Below are 15882 nucleotides of genomic sequence, written 5' to 3'. Positions count from 1 at the left end.
TCTTTTCTTTTTTATTTTTGGACCTTTTCTCCTTTTTACCTCTATTTGTCTTGAGGCATTTTTTAAGTTTCTTAAAGCATTCTTTGCTCTTGTGTTTCTTTCAATTTAATCTTCACGTTTGAAATCATTGTTTCTTTTATTTACAATTATTTCTTGAGTTCTATTAAGGCACTTTTTAACCTCTCTAATTCTGATTTATGTTATTATTTATAGTTTGTATTATTTCCTTAATATCATTTAATTTATCTAATTTTTATCATCCAGAAGCTTTATAGAAATCCCAATCTGTAATCTCTTCTTCTATTCTTCTTGTTCTGATGGATTTATGTATTTTTCATCTCTCATATTTTTGTGAGGATTAGGGAGAGGGAAGAAACAAAGACATGTTTTCAATCCACAATATTTCATCAGCGCCATTTTTCTTGTGGGTTATTTTCCTATTATTTACAGGAGATTTCTATTCAACTCATTAATTAATCTTTCATTGCTTACATATGTTGTAAATATTTACTTTCAGTGTGTGCTTGTCATCATTAAAAAAATCTTATCTGAGGTATTGAGATTTTAATTTCAATTCTTAACCTTTCATTTATAGTTTATACTATTTTATTTCTTGTTTAATAAATTCTTCCCTACTTCAAGATGTGACAATACTTTCATATGTGTTCTTCTAAAACATTTAAAGTTTGCTTTTCATATTTTTATCTTTAATTTATGTGGGATTAATTTTTGTGTGTAGTAAGACATAGAGATAATTTTCTGTCATGTAGGTAGCTACTGTTAGCTGAAGAATTTTTCCTTTCCCCTTGATTTGTAATGTTACTCTGGCATACACCAAATTCCTCCTTTTTCATTGATCTATTTATGAGTTCACTGTTTTTCTCCATCTGTCTCTCTTAATTGATACTACACTGTTTTAATTACCACAGCTTATTAGTAACTCTTGAAATATGGTAGGTGAAGTTGTTGCTCCTTATTCTTTTGCTTCAAAATGATCTTGGTCATTCTTGACATTTACCCCTCTAAGGTCTGGAAAGAAACAAATATACTATGCTGCAATTTTGATTAGAGTAGTTTGGATTCATGGATAAATTTGAAACTTATTTTTATTTACTTCAGTTATCTCATAAAGCAGACCTACTGTGCTCCCATGGAGCATTTCCAGATAAGTTAAAAAAGAATATATACATATTCTCCACGTCCAGACATAGGCAATGCACATTTGCACCTGTTCATATATGAATGGAATAGTCATAGAAATATATATAAAAACTAGTAACTGTCAGTGTTTCTGGGGAAGGAATTGAGATCTGAAGTGAGACAGATGTTTACTTTTCACTGTAAAATATGTTATACTATTTCAATTTTTCTACTTTGTTCATGAAGTAGTTTTTCTATTAAATGATCCCATTTGAAGAGTACAGTTGTCTTGCCTAAGCCAGCATCTTAATTATGACAGATGATTAGTGTAAGAATTGGGGAAAATATTGAAGTGGCAAAACCACATTCTTTTTTTGTGATATCTTCTACCATTTACCACAAAGCTCTAGCCACTCAGAAATCTTTAAATAGAAGTTCTAGGGTAATTACCCCAATTTTCTTACTAAAGATGACTATGATGACATTCAAATTTTTTTTTATCTGATAATGTCTCAGGCTATGTGTGTAAACAAGATGAAGAATTAATCATTTGGTTGCTAGTAATGGGTGAAAAAGGCTATAGTTTATTCACTTTTCTATCACAAATAGCTCAGTGACTTATATGTAAATGATCTTTAATAAGTATCTTTTAAAGAATGAATTAATGAATAAGTGCATAGAAAATGATTGATAGGTACTGTGAGGGTGGTGTGTGGTGGTTTGTTGTGGGGTGTAAATACAGAACCTAGAATATAGCAAGTGCTCAGCAAATATATCTATTGCTGTTCTCAGTACTATACATACTACTATTCCTATTACTCCAGAGCTTTGTCTTCAACTTAACTCTGGACAGTATTTTTTGTTAATGATCTGGGTAAAGATAGAAGGATGTTCATCATTTTAATGGATTTCACTCCTCTTGAATGGAAAGAACTTCATAGGCTAGAACAATGTGCTGAATCTAATGAAGTGTCATTTAATAGTGTTCAGTATCCTAAAGATGAGGTAAAACTCAAATTATCAAGGACAGGGTGAAGGTAGAATTTCCTTAATGGCTGTATGTGTAAGATTTAAAGAGTCTTAGTAAGGAGTATGTCTCAGCCTGAATTACTAGTGTGCTATGGCCACTAAAGAAGATGATACTATCATAGATTTTATTTTAAAAAATATTTTCTACAATGAGGATACTTATAGTGGTGTTCTGTGAAGTAAAGATCAACCTATACTTGAAACATTTGTTATGTTCAACTCTTGACATCATACTTCCTGAGAAACTTAGTTTGGTAGGATATTCAAAAAAGTGTTCAGAATGGTGTATTGAAAATAGAAATTCTTCCTTTGAGAAGAGAATGACTCATGGAAGATATAATAGCTGTCTTAAAATATTTAAAAGGAAGTCAGATGATGGAGACTTTATGACTTTTAGGGGAAAAAAAAGAACAATAGATCAGTATAAGGAAGAAAGTCCAAATGGTCCCAAACGTAGCCAGCTGCTTTAGAATTCCTGATTCATGGTATTGTGCAATGATAGGGTTCACAACCACATGTTAGGATTGTAGTAGAGGATTAAGGAATTAGTTACGTGGTTGGATCAGGTGAGCTTTAAGCTGAGTATTTCATATTCCATGATCTATTTTGGCCTAATATAGGGTGACTTCAGATATGGCCATATTTATTATTAGGAAGCATTATTATACACCTGCCTCTGTTGATGGACTTGCTCAATAGAATTCATATAATATTGTGGGAACTGAACAAATGTTGTTTTATCTTTACTATTTTTAGACCTATCAAATAGATAAAACAAGATGTTGCAAAATGATGTGATATAGTTGGTAGCACAAAAGGTGATCTGAGTAGTTTAAGTGTTTAAAACTATTCCTAGTGTGGCAATAATTGTTATTGGGTAAATCACAGAGTTGGTTCATGTGTCTAACACTCAGTACATTGTCTGGCACACGTTGGGCACCACTTGTTGAGTGAATGGATGGCTAATTCCTCTCATTGCTTGATTGGTGATCACTAGCTTCCAACCTGCCCGAAGCACCATTTATTTAATTCACCTTAAGACTTTCCCCACAAATTCTACATCCTTGAAGAAGGAGGCATACATAATAATGGGAGAAGGCATGGGAATGGAAGCTGCAGGAACTGGTGGGGAGATCTCTGGCAGTGCAGAGGAAGTCAGCTCTGAGAGTGAGGCTGAGGGTTCTCAGGAGAGAAATAGAAATGTTTAAGGGGAGATTCAAGGCAACTCTCCAGGATGGGGGCAGTAGAGAAAGTATTTCAAATTATGGCACTCCACTAGAAAAGATTGCTTTCATATGAACATTTATAGAATATGTTTGGGACATCTCTTTTGAACTCAAAAATAACATTCTGTAACCTGTAAGGAAATGTAAAAATGTAATGAAAAAGTGTAATCATATAAAACAACATGAAATCCTACTAAACATCAAAATCCTTTTGTGGAAAGTGAAACTCTTAGAATGTGTTTTTGAACTGTTTGTTTATTTGGTACTGATGGCTATATGTGGTCACAGAGACCAGCAAGGCCATGACAGTTCTATTTAGCAGTTTGAAAATATTGGTCTTTAGACCATGCATGGGGAAATTCTATGATGTCCTAGTTGTTTACTGTACTCTTATCTTGGATGATAGTCAGATGAGAGATGTCCACACTTCACTTAGTCTTCCCTACAGAGATCATTATTGATTAGATTGTACAAGACAAGAAATACATATCTCTAGATTTTATTTTTGTTTCTAGTGACACAATTTGACAAAGACTTGTATCAACGATTAAATTTTGTGCCTCTTCCTAAATATTATGAATCTTGTTCTCTAAGGACAATAGATTATGGTTTAAAGGGATTTATTTAAATCCCTTTGTGCTCTTTTTAAGTAACTGTCACATATCTCTGCTTAAAAAAAAAAAGCTATTTGGAGGCAAGAAGTCATTAATTAAAAATTGAGAAGTTTTTCTTCCTTTCTTTCTCCCTCTTTCCTCACTCCTTCCCTTTTTCATTTTCTCTTCCTCCTCCCACTTTCCTATCTCTTTTCTGACAAGCTGTGTAACAACTGTATCCAAGTTCCCAAACTTTTTACCCTCCAAATTCTTTCCCTGCCTTCACCAAGAGGTGAACAGACCATAAAATATTGTTTCCATGAAATCAGAACTGTCAGCACATGTGTGGGCAAGAGAAAGGAGTTGCAAGGGAACATTTATCTTGGAAATGTTTTTGTGTGTGTCAAACAGAGATGAAATTATTTCTGAGTTTAAAAATGGTCAACACAACTTGGAAAACATGGCAATATTTATTCATGATAATAAACCTGTTTTTAATGAAATCCATGGATGTCCAAACACAAACTGAATCATGACAACCCAATGGCCTTTTGTTACAAAAAACATGACATATGTCCCATTAATTTGCTAAATGATACGAGTGCAGAGAAGGATGAATCAAAAACACTAAAATCCTTTTAAACACACCATCTAATATAGATATCAATTCTGGAAACGGCATTCAAAAATAGTTCCTCTGCTTTAATTTCATCTGCTGATTTTTTGTTACTGTACTTTTACAAATTTCTTTAAAGCTCTAATTGTCATCATTCATTTCAACACAAAACTGCTAGCACTTTGGCTTGACTTTTCATAGAGGACTAAATTCTATCACTAATACATATGTAGGGAGGTATACAATGTCATTTGGAAATATATGAGTCTGAAAGGGCCATCATAAATATCCTACAAACTATATAGTTCATAGGCTATATATACCACATGGTGTATATGATGGTTGACTAGATAAAATTATATACCTGTCTGATTTGATTGTCCCTAACAACTTCAGACTTCTTTAACATTAAAATTACTTATTTGGCAGAAAAAGTTTAAGTTTGCTAGAGATTTAAGTTTCCACACATACAATTAAATCAAATTCCTAAATAACTGTTGCTTTTCAAAAATTCACCTTGCTCTTTTCCAGAAGTCATTTGGACCCATTTGAGAACATACAAAAATCAAACTAAATGCAAGAGAAGACCTTTCTAAATAAAATTTTCTTATTGTTAACTTATAACATGGTCACCCTATTATAACTTTTAAATTGAATTATTAGGATCTGCAGATTTAAAAAAGACAATAATGTTCATAAATAAAATCCTAGAAAGAAAGGCACTTATGCCCTGCACATGGTTATTCCAGTCTGTAGATGCTACAACCCTTTTCAAATGAAACTGGTTTCTGGCCTGCATACAAATACAGCAAAGTGCCAGAATAAAATAATATCAGAATGCTTATGAAAAATAATCAAGTTTGTTACCAAATGTTTCACATCAGTAGGAAATTTCTTTAGAGACTTCTGATGGAAATTTGAAGTGTATGCTGTTATATCAAGTGCAGGAGAGGTATAAGGCTGTTGGAGAAATTTCCTTAGTTTGTTGACTCAAAAGCCAAAACAATTGTTGTAACAAAAAGCTTGACAAGATAATTAAATGAATGATAACAAAATCTCATCAGGGAAGTGCCCATTAATTGAATTTATTTGGGAGCATGTTTCACATGTATAACCAAATTATCTAATTTTCACTCATATTAAAAAGTGATAGTCTATAACAACTAACTACTAGAAATGAAGGGAAAGGCCAGTACTTTGAGCCAATAACACAGAAGAAAACAAATATCAAAGGACTGCCACCATATTCGACAGCTTCCTAAGAATTCCATTCATCATTTTGCCCTATGAAAATATTTCTGTGAAACTCGCCAAAGAAAAGAATCCCAGTAATTTCTATGTAGTAGTGTCTTTAAAGCTGGAACACAAAAGCACATTCTCTGAATCCTTTCATTACATTAACATGTGTCAGTATAAGTGTGCCAACAGGTGAAATAACTGAGAATAATATGTTATAGATAAAACAATTGAGTTCTGGTATTTCTTTTCTGTAAGAAGATTAGTGCCATCCTTGTTTTCTTCTTTAGTATTACGTATGGTTGATTGTTTTTTAAAAAAATTTGTTGCTGTTTTTATGTTATACAGATAAAAAAATTGAATTAAAGAATTATTATGGTCAACTTTTAAATTTGAAATGAAGAATGAAATAATCTATACTTTACTCAGATTTTCTACTTTGAGCTATTAGCATGATCTCTCCAGATTCAAATTGGGTATTTTTAATGCTTTAGCAAATGACTTTCCAATTTCCTAAAGTTAATAATGAAACTCATGATATATCTGTAGCAGTCAACTAGATTTTGTTCACAGTCAACATATTCAATAAAAATTGAAAACTATGAGATCTGTCACTCTTATATTGCTAATGCCATCCTCTAAAACAACATTAATCTGTTGGAAAACATTTGGCAAGAATTTTGTATACTAGCAAGACAGTGAAATAAAGTCAATTTTGGCTTAATGTTTGTATAAATTGTAAGCAGCCTTGACTATTTGCAGTTTCATCAGAGGCAGGAAAATCTGAAGTACTAAGTGATGACAGGAATATTCTTTCAATTTTGCAACTTTTTTTCTAAAGAAAATTATCATCTAAATAAATATACTTTAAACATATTGGGTAAAATTTCATAACAATATTCAAAATATTTCTTGCATTTAAAATTTATGTTTCAGCTTTAAAAACAGTTCTTAATGTTCTGTTTATTGTGGGACATCATTTTACATTCAGAAAACTAGCTGTTGTAATTATAAATCTAGCAACTAACACTCATTCACAATGACTTCATCACGACCTGAAACAGTAATAAAACCTAGAGCTGCTTTATCTTCCACAAAGTTGATGCTACACTAATTTTAAAAAAAAGAATAGGGCTATGCTTTGTTTTCCTAAATCATTTCCCTAAATTAGTATAAAATAGATGTCTGTTATGGTATAGCTATGTAGATCAAGTAATAGATAAGTTTAGAGCAACAGATAGGTAGATAGATATAAATATGGCCATCATTAAAATATAATAGAATGGTTTTGCTAAGTGAAGTAATGCATGTGAAAGATTTCATTTAGATCTTATTTTGTTGTCATTTCTATTTCTGTTTTTATCTTTTGTTTAATCAATACAGTAAAAGACAGTTTTCTGATTAAACAATATTTCAGATGTTAAAACAATTCTTTTTATTTGTTTACATTGGCAGTTCACAGTCTAAAAGCATAACCAATCAGGCAAAAACTGCACGTAGACTGCTCTGGATTTTGAAGACTTTTTGCTTCTAACAGATTTTTATTTGAAGTTACGGAGCAATATCTACATTTTACTGATAGTTAATAATTGGGAGGGGGAATTATAAGTAAACAAATTCCTTGAAAGAGAAGATTTTTATCTTTAGTGTTAGCTTAATGTCTTGCTCAGCACTTTAAAATTTTCTTAGAAGGATAACTTTCTAACCACTACTTTATGATAATTTAATCACCCTTATATTGTGAACCTAGCTATCCTATTTCATGAATATTGCACATTTATTTCCAATAGACCTGTTCCTTGATGATCAGAATTGGAACCTGTGTTTCTAACTGAAAACAATTGGCACATTTTATTTCCACACCACTTTCACATAAGAGGTATTTAAAAATACAAAGCTAGTATTTTTTTATGAGTTCCTGGGCTTAAAAATTCAAAATATTAAAGTTTCATCAGTTTCATCTTAGATGAGACTTGCCTTTAAATACACGGTGTGTTTTCTGTAGAAGTTACCTATATGTCTTCAAAAACCTGACTTGTCTAGAAAAATGACTCTCTGAGACAGTCATGTTTCTTTTTCTGTTGTTGTTCTTGTTTTTTAAAAAAAGACAAAACAGCAATAAACATTTTAGCTCTTTAATGAGCAAAGATCATGTCTCTTAGCATTGGACTAATAGTCATTATTATCTTTATTTCACGCAATGACCAGTGACATGGCCAAGATGTACAAAGTTGTTTCCATCAAGTAGTATACAATTTTTTTTTGTATAATAAGCTTTCATTCTTGAAAAAGAGTAACTGAAAAGAAAGGTTTCTGTTACTGCAGTTAGTTTGTCAGAGAAAGTTCTTTGCATTATCTTACAAACTATCAAAATTGCTAGTCATCTGAAAAAATGTAAAAAAAAATCACATAACTTTAGTCTAATAGAAATATAGTACAGGTAAGAGAGAAAGTATTTATCAGGATGTGCTCTTTAAGTCCATCTCAATTTTTTTTTAATACAAATGTACATCTGATTACATATACAAACATTTGGAAAGGTCTGTGATATACTGTTACTGGTAAACAACAGGGGGATGAAGAGTTTCCTGTGGTCTTAGAATATTCATTTAAAATCACACGCATGTGTAAGACTAAAATCCTCCAGGTGTTGACTCTCCTTTTAGGTTTTGCATCTATGTTGCACTCTACTGAGATTGTGTGAATAAATTCCAGTGAATGAACCTCAGCGAGAAAGATAAGTGACGTGAGAAGGGACATAACTTTATATTGAGTTATTATTAGTAAACATTTTGTCATGCAACATGAGTAAATCAATGAACTGAGAACTGTAATCAGAGTGGTAATTTGGGGCATCCTTATATCATAAAAGACTAGTAAGTAACTCTTTGGACACACTTCACCTTACCAAAAGGAACAAAATACAGAGTAACGAAAACCACAGCAAAGTATAGATCCTGTAACACATGTCCAATTAGGGTTATATTTCCATGAAGTACTTAGATGGGAATGAAAAGAATATTAAAAATATAGGAATTTTTTTTTCTGGGATTCATATCAGCGAGTATTCACCACTATACCTATAGTTTCTTCAAATACCTTTCATAACTAATTCCGTCTATTATCAAAACTACTGTGAATTATTTTATTGTAATTACTTTTGCCCCTTAAAATCTTCTTTAGGATCTGCCAATTGATGGAGGAAGCTTCTATTAAAAACTCCAATGGGATGAGAAGAATTTTAATTACAGCTTAATCAGCAGCACAGCCACCAAGCATATAAATTATCATGCACATCGTGCTAAAAATATCCAGTTTCCTTTATCCCCACAACTTTATACTGACAGCACTTATGTGATAATGTTGTACCTGCCAGTCTTTAAACTTCGTTGTTTTACTGGCAAATTTCAGCATGAGCCTCCGCTAAGGCCATTAACAGCATTGGTGCTTTGTGTACTTATCCAAATATGTAAATATGGTCTACACAATAAAACAGCTCCAAATAAAAACTGGTGAAAATTATCTGACATTCCATTGGTGTGTCCCTTGTGCATATTCATGGTTTTTTAATTTTTTATATTTTATATTTCAGACATAGTTCTTTCCTGTTTGGTGTTCCACATGCCTAATTCCATCATGTAACGTAAATCTTCAAAAAATTAATTCTTGAATGTGAATGAAAAAGTATCATTCAGAACAATTGCTTCAAGCAATTGAAATTCATTTTTAAAGTTGATTTGTGTATATATGTACAACTCATGTTTTTTTCAAAGCCCCCAAAGTTCTTGATATGTATATTCACATAGTATTCCTCCTTATTTAAATAGTAAGCGTCTTGTAGGTTGAAAGCCAAGGAATCTTCAGTAATCTTTTACTGCAATCCATCAAAAAAATAGAGTTTGCTTCTCTTATCTGGCTATACCCTGGTTGTTGAATGTGAGTGGGGGTGGGGATGAGGATGGGGCAGAGTATTGTTCTGTCCTCCGGTAAATGTATTGAATGTGTGTAAGGGTTGAATCCCTGGTATAGTGTTGGGAATCATTGTAATGGTGTTGGGTGTCATTAAGGGAACATCATCAGGTGACCTCCTCATAGCTAGTGTGTAATCTGGGGGGCAGGCGGTCCGAAGAACCACCTCATGTGGATGGATGGACTCACATTCATGATCCAAATCGGTGTGCTTCATTTGGAGGGACATGATCTCCTCTTCTTGTGCGTGGGTCAGATCATTCGTAGTCGTGCGCTGAGGGCTGCATCTCCTGTGAACGTCATGTCTCCTCTTATCCTTTTTGTAGTACAGGGCTGCAAAGGCCAAGATGTTCAGAAACAGGAGTGATGCTCCAACTGCAATAGTGACGCTCAGCTCTGTTGAGTAGTCCCTTTGATCCACTGAAAATGGACTCGGTTGTTGTTTGGGATCATCCTGCTTGGCAGTGGGAAAGGCTGATGTGACAGATACAGAATTTTTTCTCGTAGGTCTGAAAGTGATGTCAGTTGATGGCACTTTAGTTGTTGTCGAGGTATACTGAGAAATGTCATTGAGATTATGCAGATGAGGTACCAGCTCCAACCAGAGGTTTACTTTATTGGCTCTGTAATGTTCTTTAACTCTTGGTTTTAATCCAATATGGAGATAAAGTTGGTCTTTCTGGGAATATCTGGTCCATGCTACTTCTTCAAAGCGGTTGGGTTTGGTATGGATGAATTTTGTGTCTTGAGGGACTGGTTGATTTGGGTCGCTAAAAAAGAGAAATTATGAGAAAAAAATTGTTTTATTCTTTTAAAAATCAAAACAATACTGGTTTAACATCTAATTGAAGAGGGTGAACTCAGCCAGGCTTTAGACTGTGTTTTAACATAACTTGGGTCAATTTAGAAATATCAATCCCAGCTCAGGCAGGTTGTTGGATGATAATGTAGTATAAGTAAATCTCACATTCTTGTTCTCTCTACCCACGGGCTGCTATATACCCAAAGATTTAAAAATTCATGTACATATGAGTTGTCTCATAGGCAAGCTAGCAGAGACAGCACTGGAAAAAACTTGGCATTTGGAATTGGCAGGTGAGGATTTGAGTCCTGATGCTGCTGTACACTAAACATATGAATATCCAGGTAAAGCTCTCGTAGCCTATCGTCCCTTTTCTGTAAAATGGGATTATAGTATCTGAGCTGCTCACCTCACAAGGTAGTTGGGAGGATCAAAAGGCATACAGTACTGTAAATTGAAAAGTCTTTATAAAATATTTGTCACTATTGAATAACAATAATAAGAAGTCCTGTGTAATTAAAAAAACAAGATAAATTTAATTATTGAGTAATGCAATAAAGGTATGACTGTCTTAAACTTTACAAAGGAAGAATAAAGCAGTGATTTTTTTGAAACACCACAAATATAAATTTTGAATAAAGGAACTTAATGTATTGTTGGTATTAATCTATTAAATTAAATCATTTGGACACAAAATATGTATTTTTTAAGTGCTTAAGAGGATATTTTAATTAAATTATAGCAAACTTCATTCCTTAGGTACATACCCAGTTTTAGCAAAATTTGTCCAGTATGTCATTACGACTGCACTCAGCATCACATCATTTTTGGAGAAATTGCAAGGAAATAACTCTGTAGGTCCAATCATGGGGATTCCTAGTACGTAGGGAACCTCATCACCATGAGCTGCATCAGCCCAAGCTGGAACCTGATCTGTTTGGCAATGATGGTAAAAGGCATAGAAATATGTGGGTGAACCAAAGTTTGAGTGAAGATCTGCTGTAGCTACAGCTGGTGCCACCCACTGATGGTCCGTAAACAAAGCTAATAATGTCTTCCTTCTGGTTTCAGGGTTGTGACGGTCAGCCCAGTCAGTATACATGAATTTAATGGTTTCTCTCAAAACATCTTTGCCTTCAGGGTATCCATATAAGTTATCAACAAAATTAGAAACAGCAAAGTCAAAATCACTAGCGGAGATACCGTCATCGCTATCTACTATATTTTCAACAAATTTTAACCCTTCCCCTTGGTTAACTCCTAACATTATATCATAGTTGAGAAACTCTCCTTGCTCCATCAGTATCTGAGGATCATCTGGTATTACATCACCATCAATCACAGGTCCAAAGGCTATGTGGTATCGTGCTGGTTGAATATCTTGGTCAACAAGTTCTTTGTAAGGCTTCTTCTGTAAGCATTCCACTAACTCTACTGTATCTGAAACATTGCAACCAACTTTTGTGGCCAACATTCTAGCATATTTTGCAGGTTGGAAACTAACAGCCCAGCTGGAAAGGGCAGTTCCACTTTGAGCTATTGCTCGTTGAAAAAGTCCTATAGGAAAAAACAACAAAGAGTTTCAGATGACCTTTGAATAATGCTGTGGTAAAACAATAAAATCTGATATTTGAGACATGTCCCAGATATGACTCAAGAAACAGGGAGATAGAGACAGTTTTGCTTAAGAGAAGGTACATAAAGTCATCCCCAGGGTATAATGAATTCGAGAGGTGGACATTAGTCCTCTGCTTTGAGTAGCAACTACTTTGGGATCAAGAGATCTAAATTGTGCAATGTCTCAAAAAAGCAGTAAGCAAGGAGAGAAGGAGAGTGTGGAAATACTTGGCCCAAGTATTTATTTGCTCAGCATGTAAACACCTACGCTGTTACCATAGCCAACCAGATGCGGCTAACTCTCTCCCCTTTAATTCATCATCAGACTTTGTATTGTCTTTTGAGTATATTTCCTCCAATTTGGCTGCAAGCACTTCTTCAAAATGGCTCTGTGTGTTTGTTTTAATCAGATTTTATCTGAAAAAAAATTGTTCAGACCTCACATAACTACTGGGGCTGGGAATTTGCTAATACCCTGGGGATGGCCCTAAAGGCACACGAAACAGAATATTACTTTAGACATACTCTTTCCAGTTCTTTATGTCAGACATAGTATGCTGAATATTCATCTTTCAGAAGAAGTTATAACATTTGAAGTATTTTCACTAGGTTAAAGAAAAAGCCATCAGCAGAAGGATTTAGTGGGGGGGGTGATTTAACTTTCTCCACTGTTGAATGTGCACTGCTTTATTTTATCATAAAAGATGAAAAGTACATGGTCCACTGCTTTTCACTTAATTACATTTAAGAATTATAAATCATGGTCCCATATGCAGCTTGATAAGAGCTGCATACCATTCAAATTTATAAATGAACTTTACTTATTAAGGTATTCTCTAATAAAATTCTTGTTTTAAAAATATAATTTATCTATTTTATTTAAGAAATTACATTTATTGTCAATTTCCAAATACAGCTTTGTAGTTCAGTTATTCAAACACATGCTCAATCATTCATATGTGTTAATGTGTAAGAACTCTTTCACAGAGGTGTTAAAGTAATGACTGAATTAGAAGCAAAGTTTTCATTTTTTCTCCAAACACATATATGTATTCAAAATGTCTGTAATATGTTTCTAGATAATTATAAAAATATTCAAAAAGTCAAACAATACTAATTTAAATTTGTTTTGGTTTCTGACATCTTTATGAACATATTTTCAGTTTGCTAGAGCAAAGTTTGCCAGAGCAAATAATATAAATACAAATTTAAAAAATTATATAGGCTATGTGTTTGTCAACATTTGCTCAGAGAAATATTGTACTGCTTAAAAACTTTATAGCTAAAATAAGACTTCTATAAGATTCTTTCCCATTTTAGGGACTTAATGACATTAATTAAATATATCAAAAAAGGTTTTAAGGACAATACACATCACATTTGATATAGTCTGAAATATGCCATCTAGATGATACTGGGAAAAACCACATATTCTGTTGTCAGCGAGAGTGCTTGTTATGTGTGGTTGACTCCTGATAGATACAGGCTTGAGCATTGTTGCAGCTCTGGGAAGTTCCCAGACCTTAAAGTCTATGTCTGCAATGGAGATAAAATTAGCCTGATGATTTCAAGACCTCTTCTGGGCATCTCCTGGTCAATTCAGGCAGCTTTGCTAATAGAGATAAACTTATGACTAGATCAAACGTAAGTCCATTTATCTAGCCAGGCATGGACAGATTTCCTTGAAGAGTGTGATGGAATGCTATATTTTCAATTGTTTGCATAGCCATTTGCCACTGTTTACCATATTATGAGTTGATGAATAGCAATGCTAGCTGATGAACTAATTGATTCATCTCTTTATGCAATGCTAGTGTTATACTGGCTGAAAATGGCTTTGGTGCCCATGTTCACTTTTACATTTAGAAAAAGTTTTAGAAAAAATCAGCACAAAGAGCATTTGAGACCAAATGATCCTAAGAAGTCTGAACAGATTGTCCAATGTTATCCTAGATAAGTATTGGCGTTAGTATAGTCCTCAGGCTAGAACAGTCTAGTCTGTTCAATTAAGAAAAACAACAGCAACGAAGTTTGTTATTTCAAAATAAGTCATTTCACTACAGACCAAAATCTCTATACAATTGAAAGAGTTCTCACACATGTGTCATTTTGTCATCTCAGTTCAGAACTCTACTAATACAAATGAGATGTTACATAAACTATGTCTATAAATTAAGTCTATAATAATATATGATCCTCCAAATATACAAACTCATTTAATGACTGTTATTTTGAAATTCCACATTAATGTGTCTTTGATACCAAAACCAAATATTCTATGTCTGTTGCTCATATCATAAAACTCAGTCTTACAAATTAAGAAGCTTCATGAATTACAATTGACAGTGTATACTTTAAGTTAATAATGCTTTAAGAATGGGTGACTAAACTCATGGTAAAATGGGATTCCATCAGGACCAGCATGATAAGCCTTGGGCAGGCATTTTGGAAAACAGATGTCAAGGCCAGAAAATGGAGACAAGAACAATATTTCATGGATTTAAGCAGCCTCAGTGCTCCATGCTGCTTTGCCAGCCTTCAGGGGAAAAAAAATGAACACTTTTGGAGTTGAAAATAGAAAAAGCACAAATTCAAACATATTTTTCTTTTTAATCAAAAGCTCTACTAGTGACCTTGATGCTTTGACAATTTTGGATCACGCATGCAAAATAATCAAACTCCATTCTCTACTCAGACAACAAGTGAAAATCACGTTTCCAGACAAACTAGCTTACAACTGCCTCCGTATTATCTTCATACTAGTAAAGGGTTTAAAACATCTACTATCTAGAAAATAGATTATATACAAGCCTTGCATTAAAAAAAATAAAAAAACCCTTGTCTTTGATTTTGATTACTGAATAAACAGAGATAACAGAACTGTGAACATCTTTGATTTTCCCCAAAATCACCCTTTGGAGGAGAGGAAAGTAGTGTAATGTTAATTATTCTGAAGTGTGTTTGAAAAGACATCCATACCAAGCTCCACAGGAGACAAAGAAAAGAGTTTGACAAAAATTTAAACATGCATAGAGAAGCTGAAGAAACAAAGTTGTAAACAGTTATTGAGTTCAACCTAACAGTTTAAACAGAGAAATATATACAGAGCATCACATACTACTGATGGTCGTGGCATGCAGACACCAAATTTGTCAAAATTTGCAACCTGCATAATACCTTTGGTTGAATTGCTCCAACGGTTACCTTCAGAATAATGGGATAAAGTCAGCAGATTGACACATGAACCCCCAGCACCAGATCCAAAAACAGTGATTCTTAAGGGGTCACCACCAAAGAATCCAATATTCTCACTAGTCCATCTTAAAGCCTGTATGAGATCAAGGAGTCCATAGTTTCCTTTTGCAGCCTGATCCCCTGTGCTCAAGAAACCTGGAAAACAGAAATAAAAAGACATCAAAGAACACCCTTTTGAGTTGACATGAATCAGATAGACATCAAATTTAAATAAAATTGAAGCCTGTGTTCATCAAAATGAGTACAATCCAAGTTCTTTAGTAAAAATTTATTTCCCACGAGAATAGCATAATTTACTTTAGGAAGAATAGCAGAGACTAAAATCTGAAAAATGACATTTATCTTCCCCAGATGTTCCCAAGTTATCCAGGTAACAGGTAACAGGGGGCAGATAAAGAG

At 33.5% G+C, this 15882-nt stretch overlaps 1 protein-coding gene across 6 annotated transcripts in view; it reads right to left on the bottom strand.

Annotated features, from left to right (window-relative positions):
• Positions 1-9748: 9748 nt before the first annotated feature.
• Positions 9749-15882, bottom strand: part of NLGN1 (neuroligin 1) — a 705168-nt gene continuing 699034 nt past the window's right edge. For 3 of the 6 annotated variants that reach the window (XM_060149232.1, XM_060149236.1, XM_060149237.1), the window contains 3 exons: positions 15433-15618; positions 11379-12168; positions 9749-10579 (listed from right to left, as the gene is read on the bottom strand). In XM_060149232.1, coding sequence (XP_060005215.1) covers positions 9757-10579; positions 11379-12168; positions 15433-15618 — 1799 coding nt within the window. In that variant the 3' untranslated portion in view covers positions 9749-9756. Of the gene's footprint in view, positions 10580-11378; positions 12169-15405; positions 15619-15882 lie in introns of all 6 variants that reach the window. The other 3 variants (XM_060149233.1, XM_060149234.1, XM_060149235.1) reach the window with 1 other exon arrangement.

This window comes from Lagenorhynchus albirostris, chromosome 5, assembly GCF_949774975.1.
Source record: "Lagenorhynchus albirostris chromosome 5, mLagAlb1.1, whole genome shotgun sequence".
NCBI lineage: Eukaryota > Metazoa > Chordata > Mammalia > Artiodactyla > Delphinidae > Lagenorhynchus > Lagenorhynchus albirostris.
Note: the sequence above shows the minus strand (reverse complement) of the source record. Positions and strands in the feature narration are given on the sequence as shown.